At 37.0% G+C, this 20,775-nt stretch overlaps 1 protein-coding gene across 4 annotated transcripts in view; it reads right to left on the minus strand.

Annotated features, from left to right (window-relative positions):
* Positions 1–20,775, minus strand: part of anks1b (ankyrin repeat and sterile alpha motif domain containing 1B) — a 177,583-nt gene that overhangs the window by 22,137 nt on the left and 134,671 nt on the right. For all 4 annotated transcript variants that reach the window (XM_060886360.1, XM_060886359.1, XM_060886361.1 and 1 more), the window contains one exon: positions 19,604–19,756. In XM_060886360.1, coding sequence (XP_060742343.1) covers positions 19,604–19,756 — 153 coding nt within the window. The remainder of the gene's footprint in view (positions 1–19,603; positions 19,757–20,775) is intronic.

Raw genomic sequence — 20,775 nt, forward strand, 5'->3', positions numbered from 1 at the left:
TTGTTTTAAAAGAAATAAGGCACGGAAGCCTTTATTATCACCACATATGCATTAGAGCAGATCTTAAGGGCCTTCCTTGGTGGTGCTGGGGCATCCAATCAACAACCCTTCTTCTTGTGATGACTGTGATGAGATAGTGGATTAAAATCTTGAATTGCACCTCAATCTTTTATCACATTAAATGTGCTGGATCAGGTGCTATTTTAGCTTAGCTTTGCACTCTGAAAATAAAATGTAATTAAATCCAATCTAATTTAATGAACCGATATATTGGCAATATACTACACTAATACCCCATGTATACATTTTGTCCTCTTTTTATGTTACATGTATATTGTATTACAGTTGTGTTCAAAATGATTCAACCCCCACTGAAATTGATTGTTTTGGTCGGTTTGACATTGATTATGATCATTCAGTCATCCTGCTTACAATTAAATCAAAGAGGCACATGTAGGTCAGACAAATATAACATAACATTTATAATGAAATAACCACAAATGTCTTTTCTGAGCTCACATCATTATCAGTTTTATTCAACCCCCAAGTGACATTCAATCTTAGTACTTAGTACAACATCCTTTTACAGTTATAACAGCTTTTAAACGTGAAGCATAGCTTGACACAAGTGTCTTGCAGCGATCTACGGGTATTTTCGCCCATTCATCATGGGCAAAAGCCTCCAGTTCAGTCACATTCTTAGGCTTGCGCACTGCAACTGCTTTCTTTAAGTCCCACCAGAGGTTCTCAATCGGATTTAAGTCTGGTGACTGCGATGGCCACTTCAAAATGTTCCAGCCTTTAATCTGCAACCATGCTCTAGTGGACTTGGAGGTATGCTTGGGATCATTGTCCTGTTGAAAGGTCCAACGTCTTCCATGCCTCAGGTTTGTGACGGACTGCATCACATTGTCATCCAATATCTTCTGGTACTGAAGAGAATTCATGGTACCTTGCACACGCTGAAGCTTCCCAGTACCTGCAGAAGCAAAACAGCCCCAAAGCATGATTGACCCCCCGCCATGCTTCACAGTAGGCAAGGTGTTCTTTTCTTCATAGGCCTTGTTCTTCCTCCTCCAAACATAGCGTTGATCCATGGGCCCAAACAGTTCTAATTTTGTTTCATCAGTCCACAGAACACTATCCCAAAACTTCTGTGGTTTGTCCACATGACTTTTGGCATACTGCAGTCGACTCTTCTTATTCTTTGGGGACAGCAAGGGGGTGCGCCTGGGAGTTCTGGCATGGAGGCCTTCATTACGCAGGGTGCGCCGTATTGTCTGAGCAGAAACTTCAGTACCCACATCTGACAAATCTTTTCTCAGTTCCTCAGCAGTCACACGGGGACTTTTCTCCACTCTACGCTTCAGGTAGCGCACAGCAGTCGAAGTCAGCATCTTCTTTCTGCCACGACCAGGTAGCGTTTCAACAGTGCCCTTTGCCTTGAATTTGCGAATGATGCTTCCTATGGTGTCTCTTGGTATGTTTAACATCTTTGCAATCTTCTTATAGCCATTGCCCTTCCTGTGAAGAGTAATCACCTGTTCTCTTGTCTTCCTGGACCATTCTCTTGACCTCACCATGTTTGTAACCACACCAGTAAATGTCTAGAAGGAGCTGAGTATCACAGTCATTTTAAAGCTGCCTAATTGGTGCTTATTAGGCTTTATTGCTGCTCCCTGATATCCACAGGTGTTTTCAATACCTGATTGAAAACACTTCATTGAACCTCTGTTCTTCAGAGTGGTAGTCTTTAAGGGGTTGAATAATTATGTCAATGAAGAATTCACAAAAGAAACATTTACTACTGTATTACAAAACTAATTGATGTCATTTTAGTTGCATATGGTTCTTTAAGAAGTCCTTGTAGGATTTCATTCTGAATACAATTACAAATGTACACTAAATTCCCTAAAACCATTTACAGCATTGGGGGTTGAATAATTTTGAACACAACTGTATGTATTTGACAAAATCATGATCCTTAATTTTACATTTCCCCGACTTTTTGTGGGTTTTAAAGGCAAATGACTGTCTAGAGCACCACCTTTATATCACTGCAGACTACAGATAAGGTGTGCAGACTTTTTTTTTCTGCAGTGTAACTGCAGGGAGTTTGAATTGAGTTTGAAGTGAGAGAGTGAAGAGGAGCAGATCTGATTAGAGAAGGAGCTCCAGTGTACAGTGAGAGTGACTGTGATCTTCAACTGTTCAACAAGATACACAAACTGACAAAGCAGATCATGAAACAGATCAGAAGAACTGCAGATACGGCGTGTATGGAACAAATGTTAGAGCTGATAATCAGCATATGTGAATATATATCTGCATTTCATTATGTATATTATATCTGTACTTGTCCACTGTACAATGACAATAATGCTGAATCTAATCTAATCTAATCTATTCTAATCTGATATTACAGTGTCTTGCTTGATCACATTTCCTTCATTTACATATTTAAATATACAGGATCTACAACCTGACGAACCTCAGGAAGATGGAGAGAGATATTAAGATATTGTAGTAAACAGTAAACTTGTGAATCTCAGTTATTTCTGCTTAAATATTTCAAACTAGTTATTAACCCTTAATGATTCTTCATAACATTTACACATGGAGTAGCCAAGCAGAGCAAAAGCAGTGGACACAGAGCTCTCAGCTCACTGAATCCTGGCTGATCTCACACGCTGAAGCCTGGTGGGATAAATATGAAAGCAGCTTTGTTTGTGTTCACTGCACCAGTGGAGCATGGACCTTTAATGACCTAGCAAAGACAAAATCCCTCTCTCTTTCTTTTCATTATCTCTCTCCAACATGCTTTTTTTGGGAATGCACAATATCATACATATTTTCGATTAGTTTTCAGTCACTCAGTCAGTAAGTCACTCACTCACTCACTCACTCACTCACTCATTCTCATTCTCTCACTCACTCATACACTCACTCACTCACTCATACACTGTTTCATACACTCATTTGCTCACTCACTCATACACTCACTCACTCACTCACTCATACAATCTCTCCTACACTCACTCATACACTCACTCACTCACTCACTCATATAATCTCTCCTACACTCACTCATACTCATTCACTCACTCACTCATACACTCACTCACTCATACACTGTCTCATACACTCATTTGCTCACTCACTCATACATACACTCACTCACTCACTCATACAATCTCTCCTACACTCACTCATACACTCAGTCACTCAGTCACTCACTCACTCATATAATCTCTCCTACACTCACTCATACTCATTCTCTCACTCACTCATACACTCACTCACTCATACACTGTCTCATACACTCATTTGCTCACTCACTCATACATACACTCACTCACTCAATCACTCTCTCATACACTCTCTCATACACACATTCACTCACTCACTCATGCATACACTCACATTTTCACTCACTCATTCACTCGTACAATCTCTCATTCACTCAATTACTCATTCACTCACTCACTCTCTCACTCACTCATACACTCTCTCATACACCCATTCACTCATTCAGTCACTCAGGCACTCACTCACTCATTTACTCACTCATAAACTCTCATACACTCATTCACTCATACAATCTCTCATTCACTCAATTACTCATATACTCATTCATTCACTCACTCTCTCTCACTCACTCATACACTCTCTCATACACCCATTCACTCATTCACTCACTCATTCACTCACTCATACACTCTCTCATACACACATTCACTCACTCACTCATGCATACACTCACATTTTCACTCACTCATTCACTCATACAATCTCTCATTCACTCAATTACTCATTCACTCACTCACTCTCTCTCACTCACTCATACACTCTCTCATACACCCATTCACTCATTCACTCAATCATACATACACTCACATTTTCACTCACTCATAAACTCTCTCATATACTCATTCACTCATATAATCTCTCATTCACTCAATTACTCATACACTCATACACTCATTCATTCATTCACTCACTCACTCTCTCACTCACTCATACACTCTCTCATACACCCATTCACTCATTCAGTCACTCAGACACTCACTCACTCATTTACTCACTCATAAACTCTCATACACTCATTCACTCATACAATCTCTCATTCACTCAATTACTCATACACTCATTCATTCACTCACTCTCTCTCACTCACTCATACACTCTCTCATACACCCATTCACTCATTCACTCAATCATACATACACTCACTTTTTCACTCACTCATAAACTCTCTCATATACTCACTCACTCATACACTCTCTCATACACCCACTCACTCATTCACTCACTCACTCACTCACTCACTTATACACTCACTCAGACACTCAATCACTCATAGACTCACTTAGACTCTCACTCACTCATACACTCACTCACTCAATCTCTCATTCAGTCACTCACTCATACACTCCTTCATACACTCACTCACTCATTTGCTTAATTGCTCGCTCACTTAGTCATTTGCTTACTCACTCTCTCTCTCTCTCTCTCTCTCTCTCTCTCTCTCTCTCTCTCTCTCTCTCTCACACACACACACACACACACACACACACACGTCCTTGCTCACTCGTGTACTCCCTCCTTTACTTCCCCCCTCCCGCCCCCCATCTTTCAGCTAAAGCTCAAAGACACATAAAAGACACAGAGTGATCTGATTGGCTGCAAACTCTGAGGTTTATTTTGCATGTAACGGGTGTAACGTGTCATTTCGAACTTCCAACTATAAAAAAAAACCAAAGACCTCATATTACTTAGGTAACAACTCTACAACACTGAATTCCTCAACACACAACCCTGAATCTCCTCAGCATGTAACGTCAAATCAGCAATCAGCACGGCTGCTCCCAGCATCAGCAGCCAAAGCAATCTTTTTTATACTGTTATACTGTATGTACAATACTTCTGTTATACTGTATGTACAATACTTCTGTTATACTGTATGTACAATCCTTCTGTTATACTGTATGTACAATCCTTCTGTTATACTGTATGTACAATCCCTCTGAGTTATACTGTACTGTATGTACAATCCTTCTGAGTTACTCTGTATGTACAATCCTTCTGTTATACTGTATGTACAATCCTTCTGAGTTACTCTGTATGTACAATCCCTCTGAGTTATACTGTATGTACGAGCATTTACTTTAGATCAGTCAGCATACATGAGGAAAATGGACATCACTCATCACTGTTCAACAGAAGAGGAACATGATGCTTTTTCCTTTTGTATCCTGAAAGCACGGTGATCGACAACGACTTCCTAGGTAACTCGAAAGAGGCCGTAGACATGAGGAGTCTCACACACACACACACACACACACACTCACACCATTAAATAATATTCACCTGACATAGAATAGTGTAATAAGGTGTGTGTGTGTGTGTGTGTGTGTGTATGGTTCCTATGGATCTCTTCATTGTCTTAATTCATAATTCAGAGACAGGGAGTTTTTTCTGCTCCCAGCTCTCAATTAATCAGTCAGCTGCAGTTCAAACCCATGCACCAGCGTGTCTCGGCTCTGTCTTTAACCCGTTTATAATCAGTAATAATTCATCAACTTCATGTATAACCAGCACATCCTGACCAACGGAAAGAGACACAGCGGAAGCAAAGTCAGGCAGTTACCTAGCAACTATACTGACAGATCTGTTGCTATGTGTAAAATTTACACAGGCCTCCGAAGCACAGTAAAGCCGTATACTGTACAAGAGAACTACATTTAGAGCAAAGGATGAAGAGCCACTAAGGAAAAATAGCCAATAAGAGTGACGACATGCAGAAGCAGGAGCTGTGTGCAGTCTGTGGGAGACTGAAATATGTCGTGTGACATACACACAATTGCAGAACTAGTATATGCTCTACATTGTCTCTCTCTCTCTCTCTCTCTCTCTCTCACACACACACTTACATGTACATACTGTACATATAAATATACATCCACACACTCACATCTCCCCACAGACTCATACACATACCTGAAATGTGAAATATTACTGTAGTACGTGAAACTGATAGACATTTCATCTTTTTTTAAAGAAATAAAGCCGTCCCTATGTCTCACACACAAAAAACAACCTGTGTGTGTTTGTGCAGATTGTGTGTTATTTATTCCAGGTATGGTAGGGAGGAAGTTTTTACTTTTTATTCTCTGTGTGAGGCAAAATACTTGCAAGTAACACATGGAGTCATAGGTTCAATCTTGTACTAGGCTGTAAACAATTTATTTTGCTTCCACCTACAGCGACCGGGGTGGCGACTGGTTCTGCCGACAGCAAGCAGACGACTTCCCTTTAACACACAGCGGAGGAATTTACCACTTCCTCCTAGATTTCTTTATTATTATTTCCAATTTCTATTACTAGATATTTACCTTTACTTTTCTGGAAGCAGAAATCATACTGATTATGTGTTAACATTTTACAGAAACAGAAAAAGACACGACGTCCTCAGAAACATGGACTCTGTTCCCATTACCTTCTTCCAGATCGCATATTTTATATTTTAAATGTATAGATTTTGTAAAAAAAAACAAACAAAAAAAAAATAAAACAGGGTAGTGTAGGTTTATATGTAGGGTGGCTACATAGTGCCTTTATAAAGCGTTCCTGAGCATTGCTTAAAACTGTAGGAAGCTATTTGTGGAAGGTTTCCATCAAACACGTAAAATGAGACTTGTGGATTTATGATAAGTTGTATAAGTTTGTATAAGCTTTATAAGCATGTTAGTAACATACATTTGAGTTCATTTATATAACTTAACATCAGACTTTGCATCAAAACAATCTATAAATTAAAATCATATTAATAGCTGCAGCTTTAAGGATCTTCACCTTAATTAATGCCAATGTCCTCCAAACAAACACAACATCTCTGACATCATACCCTGAGTTTACAGGAATTGTGTCTGCTATGGAACGTTGGGGTAAAATTGGTTTAACGTGAAGGACCAGTGGAGTGAACGTGATAAAGATGTGTATGTATATACAGGTATATAATATCCTGGTGGGTGAAGAAAATTAGATCAGTGATCAGTTTATACTGTTTAAAAGTAATGATATAAATCAGAGAAGTGTGTGTTTTACAGGCTGTAGTATAATGGACACCGGTTTCCATCATAAATGTGTAGTAGATTTCATTCCAACATTGATTCAAATGTCCATTCTTGTCAAAGGTGATGGAATGATTTCACTATATTATAACATAATATACAACACAACAATAAACTGTACAGATTATTGTAAACGTTGATCCTACAGTGAATCGATACAGACTAGAATGCGTAGAGCCGTTATACAGGCGGCCGACCATCTGATCAAATCCCATTCCAAATAAATCACCCTGCAGTCAATTCACAATCGGTATCGTTAAACGCAGTGCAAATCTACTGCTAGCAATCAATCACCCAAAATGCAACATCCTCTCAGAATCAATGCACCTGGTGTAAAAAAAAAAATAAAAATCAATTGATATACAACTATACAACCCATCATAATTGTCTTTGGTATGTCACACTGTGACATCATCCGTGCTCATGTTGTTAAAAGAGGCCATTAGCTCCTGGTACCCCTTGGGTGTAGATCCACACCTTCCATCATTACTACAGACTTTCACAGTTAATTTTTATAGTAGTAATGAGTAATTTATAAATAATTAATCCTGTTTAATGAAGAAAAACAGGTTTAGAGAAATAACAGAAGGTTAATTGATACAAGATGACGGTGGCAGTGTAAATATTAAATAGTTAAGTAATAACATATTTTTACATGCATTAGAAGGTGTGATGCATGTTCTTATAATTAGATAGTCGTTAGCTATAAAATGTTCCAGGATGTATAGCTGAGACACATTTTGAGGAAGAAACACATACGTGTGTGATTGTCAGGGGTGCACATACTTTTGCCCATATAAACAGGAAGGAAACTGAATAAATATTTAAGACATTTGCCCTTGCTGTGACCTTGACCCTGTTGGGATCAGATCAGTCTGAAAAATCTGCTCAGTTTATCATTTCAGTGATCATCCGAAATAAATTTGTCCACTGGTTGATCACGTTAAGGTGAATCTCAGAGAGAGACGGTTGCCTGGTTGTGGAGGGATGAAGACATACTACATAATAAACTTTACTAATCTAATGGCTGAGACTAGAGCACAGCAGTGTGGTGCTAAAACACAGGCGCTAACAACAGTTAAAGCATCACTGCATCGTTAATGCTGCGCTGTGTGTCCGCTGTACACATAATGCAGAATAAAGTTTCATATCAGCTGTACATTACCATGTGACCTAGGGTACGTACACACACACACACACACACACACACACACACACAGAAACACACTTTTACACTGGAAGAAATAGACAGAAAGTCTGGAGAAGACCAGATTAAATCTGCAGAAACAAATTAAAGGCAGCGACCAGAGAAGAAAAGGTATTATGGTAGGAAAATATATATATATATGTGTGTAGGTGGCTGTGTGTGTGCGTGTGTTTGTGTGTGTGTGTGTGTGTGTGTGTGTGTGTGTGTGAGAGAGAGAGAGAGAGAGAGAGAGATCTTACCTAAATTTATTGCAGATGAAACTGTGTGTGACCTGAGACAGTAAGACCATGAGAGACTGTACACTACATGACAAAGTAGCTTCATACACAGAGAATACAAAAAATCTCTCTCTCTCTCTCTCTCTCTCTCTCTCTGTCTCTCTCTCTGTCTCTGTCTCTCTGTGTGTATCTTTCTCCCTTTTTTCTTTTACTAAGATGGCAGTAATTTTTCAGTGAGAAGATGAGTCACAAACACATTCTGAAAGCATGCAACGATGTAGAAATCCCTCGTTACTTACTCTCTTTCTCTCTCTCTCCTTCTCTTTCTCCAGTCGGCTCACGCTACTCCAGTTCACAGGGACCTTCTTTCAGCTACGGAAGTCTCCGTTTCAACATGTCTCTCTCAGTCACTCTCCTCCCCTCTCTCTTGCTGTCTGCCTTTGTCTCTCTATCGTTTTCGATCTTTCTTCCCTTCTATCCCATTTGCTCGCTCCCTCGCTCTTGGTCCGGCGCTCCACGTCCTCCCTCTGCCTGGTTACTATGGATACTCCCATCCAGAGAGGACGACTGTCTCCGCAGCCATGCAGCACTACAGCCCTTAATACTGTAAAGCCTTCTCTCGTTTCTGCTTTCTGCTCTCTCTCTCTCTCTCTCTCTCTCTCTCTCTCTCTCTCTCTCTCTCTCTCTCTCTCTCTCTCTCTCTCTCTCTCTCTCTCTCTCTCTGTGAGTATGTAGGAACTTTGCTGCTTAACCCTTTCAGCACATCCACTGCAGTGAGATATTAAAGCAGCTCTACACGTTCAGTCCACGAGTCATTTACTTATACTCAGTCTATACTCCACAGTAACATAATCAGATGCTGTTTAACGTCACGCTCTTTTTGTCTTGATTAAATCCCTTTTTTCCCTCCACTTTTTATATGTCAGCACTGAGAAAGCACAGAGGTTCAACACCACAAGAAGAAATGCACAAGTAACATGTATAGGCGAGATTGAACATGAAAGGAATACTTTGCATGCTTTGCGTGCTGTGTGTGTGTGTGTGTGTGTGTGTGTGTGTGTGTGCACTAACACAGACCTATTAAATGTATCTCTGGAAGCTCTGTAACCCTGTCTCTCTATCACTCTTTATAGATCTGTATATAAACGGAAATAAAGATCGTCCGTCTGTCCTCTCTGAATGCGTTCCAGCTCCTCAGTGCTCTTACTGCACTCACTAGATTTATATTACAACCCTTAAAATGATTTATACCACATTGCAGTTGAATTCTCAAATCTGATTGGTCAGAAGGTGTGCATGGTTTGTGTATTCGTATAGAACAACAGTTCAAGCTGCAACATGAGGCTTATATCATACTGTATTATATTATATTATATAATATTTCCATAGTAACAGCTCATACAATACACAGGGACTTGTACGCCAGATGCTCTGCATAATCTAAGACTAATAATTAACATATTATCTTTGATGTGCTGATTTTCTTTTCTTATTTAACATGTACGGAAGGAGTTCACGGGTGCCGGTGCTTCGTAACAATCACTGTATTTTATAAAATGTTCAGGATAGATAGAAAAAAATGAAAGTGGGTGGGGGGTGGAGAGGGAATTATTTATTGCAGCTCTAATGTAAATGTGTAACTGGTCTCTTTTCTCTTGTACATCGACTTTAAATTTTGAACTTGAACATTAAATCTTAACTATAAACCATTAAAATTGGTGACATCACTGTGGTATAAAGGAATAATACTCATGGCCATGTGGTTAGAAGGAAAGAATCCACTCTTGGGTGGTAACACGGTCATATGGGTATTTCCCATATGCTTATTAACACCATGTAAAAAAGAATTTAATTAATATACTGACGTTTTATTTTATATATGTTTGTAACTGTATTTGAGTGATAGAGAGAGAAAAGGAGGGATGGCATGAATGTGTGCACTCAAAGCATTGCTCTGCATTGTTACATAAAACACATCATTTCTGTTTCTGTCTCTGTGTAGAAGGGAACAAGCTCATCCCCTGCTGATAAAAACCACGCTCCACATGTGTTCGTCAGGAAGTGTTAATGTTGAGAAACATGAGCCTACAGACTCTTCTACAAACACACACACACACACATCATCAAACAACAAACAGTGTGGAAAGTATAGTACACATTTTATATTACTGCAGACATAAATATAGACATGCACACAAACAGACATCACCGTGGACATTCAGTGCTGATTCAAAGTGGTATATAAGGGTGAGGATCAAAGAAATACATAAAATTAAGAATATAATATAATATATATATATATATATATATATATATATATATATATATATATATATATATATATATATATATATATATATATATATATGTACAGTATATAGAATATATACAGTATATATGGCCAGTACTTGTTAAGGGCCATATATACTATATACTATATATACAGACTGATCAAGCACACGCACACACACACACACACACACACACACACTTTATTTCACACACTAACACACACACACAGACATATATATACACACACACATTAATATATATATTAATATTGTGAAAAAATAATAGAAAATATCTAACACAATTTTTAATTAAAATTTAAGTTATAAGAAAAAAAATAATTTTTTTCTGTTTCTGTACTTCTGTAAAGCTGCTTTGAGACAATATGAATTGTTAAAATCGCCATACAAATAAACTGAATTAAAATTGAATAATACTTCACTGTATATTACTTTACTTTGCGATACATCCAGAAGAAAAGCTCAGCTCAGTTTAGTAAAACATGTAGTTCATGACTGTAAAGTACAGAATGTCCGATTTTCATCGTGTGAAGGGATTTCCCAGGCAACCACACGGATATATTCAATGGCGGTCAAAAGAGAGAGTAAGAGTACGTGTGACAGGAATAAAAGTGTCAGTGTGTGTGTGTGTGAGAGAGAGAGAGAGAGAGAGAGAGAGAGAGAGAGAGAGAGAGTTCAGACTGCTGTTCAGTGAGAGATCAGACTGCTGCATTAACACAAGCTATGTCCATCTGCTTGAGCTAGAAAGAGAATCTGCAATCTGTGCGTTTGGTGAGGTGATGAACACAGGAACATGGCACAGAGGACACGAAAACTCATTAGTGCACTGACACACAAGTGCGTCACACGCAAACACACACGTCACTTTTGAGTCACGTACACTGCACGCAAGTGGTCCCTATGGTAACTAATGCTAGCAGTCAAACCGACAGGGTAATAATTATCAGGAAAAAAAAGAGCTAAACTGTTATTACTGGCCTGATGACTTTAGGCTGCCTACTATTAATACCCCAGTGAGGACAGTTTGTCTTCTCTGACTGCATTTCAGTGCTGACTACCTCAATTCATTTTAAAAACGTGTTACATATTTATTGCATATTGCCAGGATCAAAATTTTCTGAATGCAAGACCTAACAGAGCAACATGATTATGATGCGCTGAACGGATTAAGCTGTTATTAATGATGTGAATAAGTGCACAGGATAAGATCCTGCTTCAACAGAGCACGCTGATGACATCACTTGACACACACTAACACTAGGGTGGCGTGATGACAGAGTAGGAGAAAAAGCAGTGGATGTTTAACAAGGTCTGTGTTGCATAATGTGGTTTACTCTATCCGCTGTGGATTCTGCCTAGCCGTGATGAGTCAAAACAGCCCATACTGATAAATATTACTTCCACTACATGAGACTTACATACAGGCAGAATGCTTATGAAAACATAAAAAAAGATTCTCTATCTTTTACACACATGTGAAATTATATTCAATATATCAAAATTAAAATCATTTCTTAGTATAAAAATACAACAATCTAGAATTATTAAGATTAATAATCTTAATTATTTTAATCTTAAGGTTATATTCAACATTTTCTCGCATTTTTGCTTAGTATATTTAACATTTATTTCCAGAATGAATCAAAAATGCAAATCTGCTAATAAAATAAGTATAAAATAAGCTTTAAATTATGATAAGCATCTAGCTAGGTTTAAGAATCATATATCCAACATGTTAAGATGCCCAAACATGTGAAGCAAATTTGTGTTTTTCGACAAAAAAAAAAACAACCGGTACGATAAATCAATTGTCCAATTGTACCTCTACAATCAACAGACATGACCTGGGTCGCTAAGGCAACGGTTGCTAAGTAAAGACCAAAACATGTCTATAACCATGGCTCGAGAGCAAGCCTCCGTTTCCTCACCAGACACGCTGTGATGATTCAGTTGATTGTTAAGTGTGAAGAAATTGTGTTCCAGAAGGAATCAGGTGTTCATTTTGTATGAACCATGAACCGACTAATCCGTCAACATCCATAAGCTTGTGGTCTAAAACCCACTCCACCCAATTCCACACCCAACTGGGTCTGTGTGTCATTGTGAAACTATGATTTCAGGCATGTGTGATTACAAAAGAGTGGATATAATATAACAACCCTGTTTAACATGACAGCCCAGTTAAGTTATGTGAACATATTTTTTCTCTTTATCCCCAACTGTCATGTCAAGTTTTGGAGATTAAACTTAAGTATTTAATATTTCGAGATAAACCTAAACCACAGTCCTGACCATTTTTCTTTGTTCAGCAAGTAAACTTTCTTTTTTTTTTTTTTTAACTTTAAGCGTTTTCAAATGCCAATTTATACTAATAATACTATTTATTGAGCTCAAGAAAACTAAAATGATCAGGCACTTTGTACATGTTGCTACCTAAATGGTTGAAAACAACAATGTTTAATTGACATTAAAAAAAACATTAATAATTCCCATTTTATGGCTTGGTGAGAAGGAGGAAATGTGATGAGAGTGTATCAGTGTCATGTGCCTTGTCTAGAAATCACTGATGCCATCCAGCCAACTCCTAAAGTCCTACTCTTTTTTAATGCATCGATTATACAGATCTAATTTGCCATAATTGTCACTGTTCACACGAATAATTTTTTTTTCTTATTGATTAAACACAGGGATGATGATAATTATGATAATGATGATGATGATGATGATGATGTTACTCTTCCCCAAACTGATACCACAAATGTAAAGCACACAAATGTATTGAATGTCACTGTATGCTGTAACGATACAATTTCCCTTTTACTGGAACTAAGAGAATCAAACACTGCTCCATTATGACAATGCCCCTGTGCACAAAACACAGAGCTCCATGAAGAATATAAACGTTGGAGTGGAAGAACTCGAGTGTCCTGCACTGAGCCCTGACTCTGACTCAACCCCACTGAACACCTTTGGGATGAACTGGAACACCAACTGAACTCCAGACCTCCTCACTCTTACAACATCAGTGTCTGATCTCACTAATGCTCTTGGAGATAAATGATCACAAATCCACACAGTCACGCTCCAACAACTAGTGGAAAACCTTCCCAAAATGAAAGATCGGTGATGTGAGTGTGATGGTCAGATGTTCACAAATATTTGACCATATATATTTTCACGTGAGGATTTCTGAACTTACTCGGTTACTCGATTTATATACAGTAAGTTTCCTACTGGCTGTATCAGACTTCTCCAGATCACGCTTTCCTTATTTGAATCATCTGTACAAAACACCAAAAATAAAAAAGGACAACATATTTACAGGATACAGTAGTTCTATCATTTAGACCAGACACATGGTTGTGTGTGTGTAGTGTGTGTGTGTGGTGCATCTCATTCCTCCACTCTTTCACCACACCAGTCACTAATCCTACACACTGTGTATAAGAGACTGAATAGTGTGTTAGCCCCACCTAGTGGACAGAAGCTGCTGGAGGATGTCTTTGCACACTTCTTCTCCTCTCTGACCTTTTGATGAAAATTCCACTGGAACATTATAAGAAGTCTCTACATTACACTACACTCTTGGCCTCATGACATAATGTCTTTTTCATGTGAGTAATACGTTGATCTGTAATCATTCATGCTTGGTCATTGTGAGGAAAATCAGATGTCTCTGATTGGACCATATATATAAACTGAGGTCTGATCTGGGTTTATAATGTATGATTTTATATCATATGTATCATGTAGCAACTCGATGATTGACAATGAGTAAACACGGCCTCAGATAAATGATTAGACTGGGAGACGAATGTTTTCTCACTTTGTCACAAACTGTGCATTATGCAGTGTTGGGCAGTGAGTAGCAATGAAATTTAAATGAATTCGATTGTAAGTCATTGAACTATTTTTTCCATTCCAGCCATATTAATAAACACTAGAGTATTTTTTATCATCGCATACACAGTATATCACACCTATCTTATACCTTATGTGTCAAGTCTCCATATAGCTAGGTGACGAAGGTAGTTGTTTTATTTAACTCAGCCTAGTTAGTGTAGATCTGTTATTTAACTCAGCCTAGTTAGTGTAGATCTGTTATTTAACTCAGCCTAGTTAGTGTAGATCTGTTATTTAACTCAGCCTAGTTAGTGTAGATCTGTTATTTAACTCAGCCTAGTTAGTGTAGATCTGTTATTTAACTCAGCCTAGTTAGTGTAGATCTGTTATTTAACTCAGCCTAGTTAGTGTAGATCTGTTATTTAACTTAGCCTAGTTAGTGTAGATCTGTTATTTAACTCAGCCTAGTTAGTGTAGATCTGTTATTTAACTTAGCCTAGTTAGTGTAGATCTGTTATTTAACTTAGCCTAGTTAGTGTAGATCTGTTATTTAACTTAGCCTAGTTAGTGTAGATCTGTTATTTAACTCAGCATTGTTAGTGTAGATCTGTTATTTAACTGAGCCTAGTTAGTGTAGATCTGTTATTTAACTCAGCATTGTTAGTGTAGATCTGTTATTTAACTGAGCCTAGTTAGTGTAGATCTGTTATTTAACTCAGTATAGTTAGTGTAGATCTATTATTTAACTAAATAGTTAGTGTAGATCAGATATTTAACTCAGCCTAGTTAGTGTAGATCTGTTATTTAACTCAGCCTAGTTAGTGTAGATCTGTTATTTAACTCAGCCTAGTTAGTGTAGATATCTTATTTAACTCAGCCTAGTTAGTGTAGATCTGTTATTTAACTCAGCCTAGTTAATGTAGATCTGTTATTTAACTGAACATAGTTAGTGTAGATCTGATACTTACTTCAGCCTAGTTACTGTAGATATGTTATTTAACTCAGCCTAGTTAATGTAGATCTGTTATTTAACTCAGTATAGTTAGTGTAGATCTGTTATTTAACTCATAATAGTTAGTGTAGATCTGATACTTACCTCAGCCTAGTTACTGTAGATATGTTATTTAATTCAGCCTAGTTAGTGTAGATCTGTGATTTAACTCATAATAGTTAGTGTAGATCTGTTATTTAACTCAGCATAGTTAGTGTAGATCTGTTATTTAACTCAGCCTAGTTAATGTAGATCTGTTATTTATCTCAGCATAGTTAGTGTAGATCTGTTATTTAACTCAGCCTAGTTAGTGTAGATCTGTTATTTAACTCAGCCTACTTAGTGTAGATCTGTTATGTAACTCAGTATAGTTAGTGTAGATCTGTTATTTAACTCAGTATAGTTAGTGTAGATCTGTTATTTAACTAAATAGTTAGTGTAGATCAGATATTTAACTCAGCATAATTAGTGTAGATCTGTTATTTAATCAGCCTAGTTAGTGTAAATCTGTGATTTAACTCATAATAGTTAGTGTAGATCTGTTATTTAACTCAGCATAGTTAATGTAGATCTGTTATTTAACTCAGCATAGTTAGTTTAGATCTGTTATTTACTGTAACTAAGCAAAGTTAGTGTAGATCTGTTATTTAACTCAGCCTAGTTAATGTAGATCTGTTATTTAACTCAGCATAGTTAGTTTAGATCTGCTACTTACCTCAGCCTAGTTAGTGTAGATCTGTTATTTAACTCAGCCTAGTTAGTGTAGATCTGTTATTTAACTCAGCCTAGTTAATGGAGATCTGTTATTTAACTGAGCCTAGTTAGTGTAGATCTGTTATTTAACTCAGCCCAGTTAGTGTAGATCTGTTATTTAACTCATAATAGTTAGTTTAGATCTGTTATTTAACTAAGCATAGTTAGTGTAGATCTGTTATTTAACTGAGCCTAGTTAATGTAGATCTGTTATTTAACTCAGCCTAGTTAGTGTAGATCTGTTATTTAACTCAGCCTAGTTAATGTAGATCTGTTATTTAACTTAGCCGAGTTAGTGTAGATCTGTTATTTAACTTAGCCTAGTTAGTGTAGATCTGTTATTTAACTCAGCCTAGTTAGTGTAGATCTGTAACAGTTTTAGTTGAACCGGATGCTGCAAAGACATGTTTTGAAAACAGCCCTTTCTGTGCACTTGATATAATATAATAGCAATAATGTTTAGGTTTGATTGTAATTGTGAGCTTTTACTAATTTTTTTCTAATTCTTTCAGTTACTATTTTATTATAGGTCACTTAAAATATATATCAACTCTGTACCCCCATCATCCAAAGGCATGAAGAACTTCTTGGCAATGAATAGACCAGCAATGTGTTTTATTGTACAGTAACATTCAGGTGAATAAAGATTTATAAACTTGTGTGTGTGTGCGTGTGTGTTCTGGTATCAACACATTTCTTCATGCTTGAATAATCACAGCTCTCTATAGCTGAACAAGAAATATGATAGATGAATATCATATATATGTGTGTATCATATATAACACACATCTACATATACTCTCTCTCTCTCATTCTCTCTCTCTCTCACACACACGCGCACACACACACACACACACACACACACACACACACACACACACACACACTCCCAGAATAAAAAGTCAGCACTAATAAAGTTGAGTGAAGGCTGAGATGCAAAGTTGAACTAATAAAACTGAACAGATAATTAAACCTAAATGAATCTGAAAATAGAAACAGAAAAAATAGGTATTTTTATGACTCAGAAAATTCCACTCAAAACTAACTGTGCAGGAAGAATAACTTAAAACAATTGAACATTAAAAAAGCAAAAAAGAAAAAGAAAGAAAGAAAGAAAGAAAGAAAGAAAGAAAGAAAGAAAGAAAGAAAGAAAGAAAGATTGAGCATATACAGTATCTGCATTGTGTGGACATGGTATGCTGACACCCCTGGCCATGTAAATTAAAAAGTAAATAATTCATTATTTAATTGATTAATTAAAGAAAAAACAATAAAAACAAGCTGTGTCTATCCCTATACCTGCACGTCTCTGCTGGCTTGCCATAAAAACAATAATTTAGTTCAGTGTAAAAATATTGAGTTTTCTGTTGTTCTTAAAGGATCATTCTTCATCATTATTAAAATGTTCTCAGGAATTGTAATGAATGCAGTTTTATTATAGAGCCTAAAAATGAACTTTTCAAGAACAAGACTCAAGACAGAAGTCTCTTCGTCTCTTTGTTGTTCAGAAACATGAAAGATTTCAGGAAAATTTTATACGGTGTCTGGTTCATAAGTTAAATAAAATTATGTTCTGCAAAATTGCTATTAGCTGTAATTTGTGAATGAAACATGGTTTTGTAGTACAGTGTTTCTGTTTCTGGGGCATAGTGTTAGCATTAAAAAAAAAAACATTGACCACGCCCACTTCTTTTTTAAATTCTCCAACATCTATGAATATTTTGAGGACTAAGCAGACCCAGATACTGATAATGACATTGCTTTACATTGTGAGCACATTCTGCATAATAAAATAAATGATGATTTGTTGTCCTCTAGTGGCAGCACTTGTTCACACAGCATCACTAAAGTACTGAACAGTGCATGAAGGTTTTATATCATCTTCCTATCTAAAAGCAAGCACCAATCAAACTGAAAAAAAAAAATACAAAGCTGAATTCTTGTGATCCCCTGAACCATACTACTTCTTGTCCTCTTCTCGATTCAGTGACTCTGACTCTATACAGTGATTCTGATTCAGTGACTCTGACTCCATACAGTGACTCTTTTTCTGAACAGTGATTCCCATGACTGCTGTGAACCCTGCTGACTTTTAATCTAGAAATAATGTATATTTTTCTTACTTTCTCTCACAGTGCGCCATGTAGATGGTTTTGTGTTGCATGATCATCTCTATCTCATTCTATCTCTCTTTTTCTCTTTAATATCCGTCTGTATTTTTATCAAACTCTGATCCATCGCAGATATCCATCCCACCTCCACACACTACAGTACAGCTCCACCAGGTAACACGTTAACTCCTGTGAGGCTAACTTGAGATTCCTCAATCTGACATGATTTAACTTGTAAAGCTCTTGTAAAGGAATCTACATCAGAGCACTTTCTCACGCAGGGATCTATGAGAGGCTTGGGAAGAAGAAGCATATCGCCTCAGGATGTGACAGGGAGCTCAATTCCGTACGGCATATAGACTCACAAAAAAGTCTCTACAAACTCGTACAAAATAAAAAGACCGACCCAATGTAGAGTACAGTCCTAATTCATCTCTATGTGATAAAGATACAAAATGGAATTATTAAAGATCGACTCTGTGTGAATTTTGTTACCACATGATGTCTGTTTCTTTTATTCAAGCCTCGAGCAGCATAGATATAAAAGCCTGGCAGATGTAGACATAAAGGTGTAAGGTGTAAAATCAGTGTAAATGAATGTGAGAGTGATTTGTGTTAAATGGGGACGGCACTGATCCGATATTCCCAGTAGTGGAGTTAGAATTAAAAAAAAAAATAAATCATTAATGGATTTGGAAAATAAAGGCATTTTTGGATTTTTTTATTTTAATTTTTTATTATTAATGAAACTTAATTCACTCATTTTGTTATAATATAATTTACATTTATTACTTTATTCATGTAATTGTGGTTTTTTTTTTTAATTAAAAAAAGAAAACCATGAAGTACTTATGAAGTAGTTATAAAACCAAAAAAAACTTTTTTTACTGTATATAATTGAGGTAAAGTTTGAATTATGACCTAAATTTCAACTAAATAAAAGGACTTCACACTCATTTTTTTTTTAATCATGATGTTATCAAGCATCAGGCTTCACACACAGGAAGCAGAAATAAAACCAGACATTTTGGGACTTACATTGATGAGCTCAATATCCCAGATCTTCTTAACCAGTTCCATGGACGTGTAGCCGTTGATGAGGAACGACTTGGTGTAATCTCCCAGCTCTAGTGACTCCAGCCATTCTGCCACTGAAGTGGGGTTATTGCCATCATAGCCTATGGGCCTCACCTGAGATACACACACACACACACACACAGTCTTATCATCACATCACAAAGCATAGAGTCTCAGATCCTGTTGATGCTCTCAGTAGAGAACACTGTGTGCTTTTAACAGCCCACGATTCTTCATTCACACCAGTTCTGGAGGGATTCAGCACTATTGTCCTGCTCGCTTGTCTCTTCCTGACCTTGTGTATTCGTATGATTCATAACCAAATACAAAATCAGTCATTGTTTCGTCTCTCGAGAAGATTAAGTCTGATACTGTCGGATTTAAATCCCCTGTATTATGTAAGGATTAACACACAAAACACAGGGTGTGCAGTCCGAGAAAAACAATCAGTAACATCTGATACACCCGTGATACAACTTGGATATAGTTCTTACTTTTCTTCTATCGTCATGGAGACCAGCCTTTCTTCTTCATACTGAACAAAAGTTTCTGTTTAAGTGAGTTTTACTTCTGACTTTTACAAACTGTCTGCTTACAGAATTCTTCATCATACAAAAAGTAGAATGTGTTTATTGGTTATTGGTTCGGATTATGTGTCGTATCCACCACAAAAGTCCTGGTGAATCAGGGTTACTATGGAAACAATAACGTATTAGAACAAATACATTAATAAAAAGCTGTGATTTGAAATGCAGACGCAATTGAGTTGTGATTGAGTTGAATTGAGTTGAATTGTGGTCCAGTTACAGTGATACTGTAGGGACCGGTAACCATAATTGAATAGAATATATACAGTATGCGGAAACTGTTCTACTTCCACTTCACATGGGAGGGTTAATCACAGCGTAGAGGATGTCACTGTCACTGAACAGCTGTACGGGTGTTCCTAATAAAGTGACTAATAAGAATCTGTACTATGTAGATACACTCATTGGTCAGTTTATTAGGAACACCTGTACACACAAGCAATACTCTAATCAACACATCATGACTGAACTGAGCAAAACATTGTCATTGATCTCTGTAAGAAATACAGAATTATTTATTTATCCTTCAGATTGTGTACTAACGTT

This window comes from Tachysurus vachellii, chromosome 14 (genome assembly GCF_030014155.1).
Source record: "Tachysurus vachellii isolate PV-2020 chromosome 14, HZAU_Pvac_v1, whole genome shotgun sequence".
Lineage (NCBI taxonomy): Eukaryota > Metazoa > Chordata > Actinopteri > Siluriformes > Bagridae > Tachysurus > Tachysurus vachellii.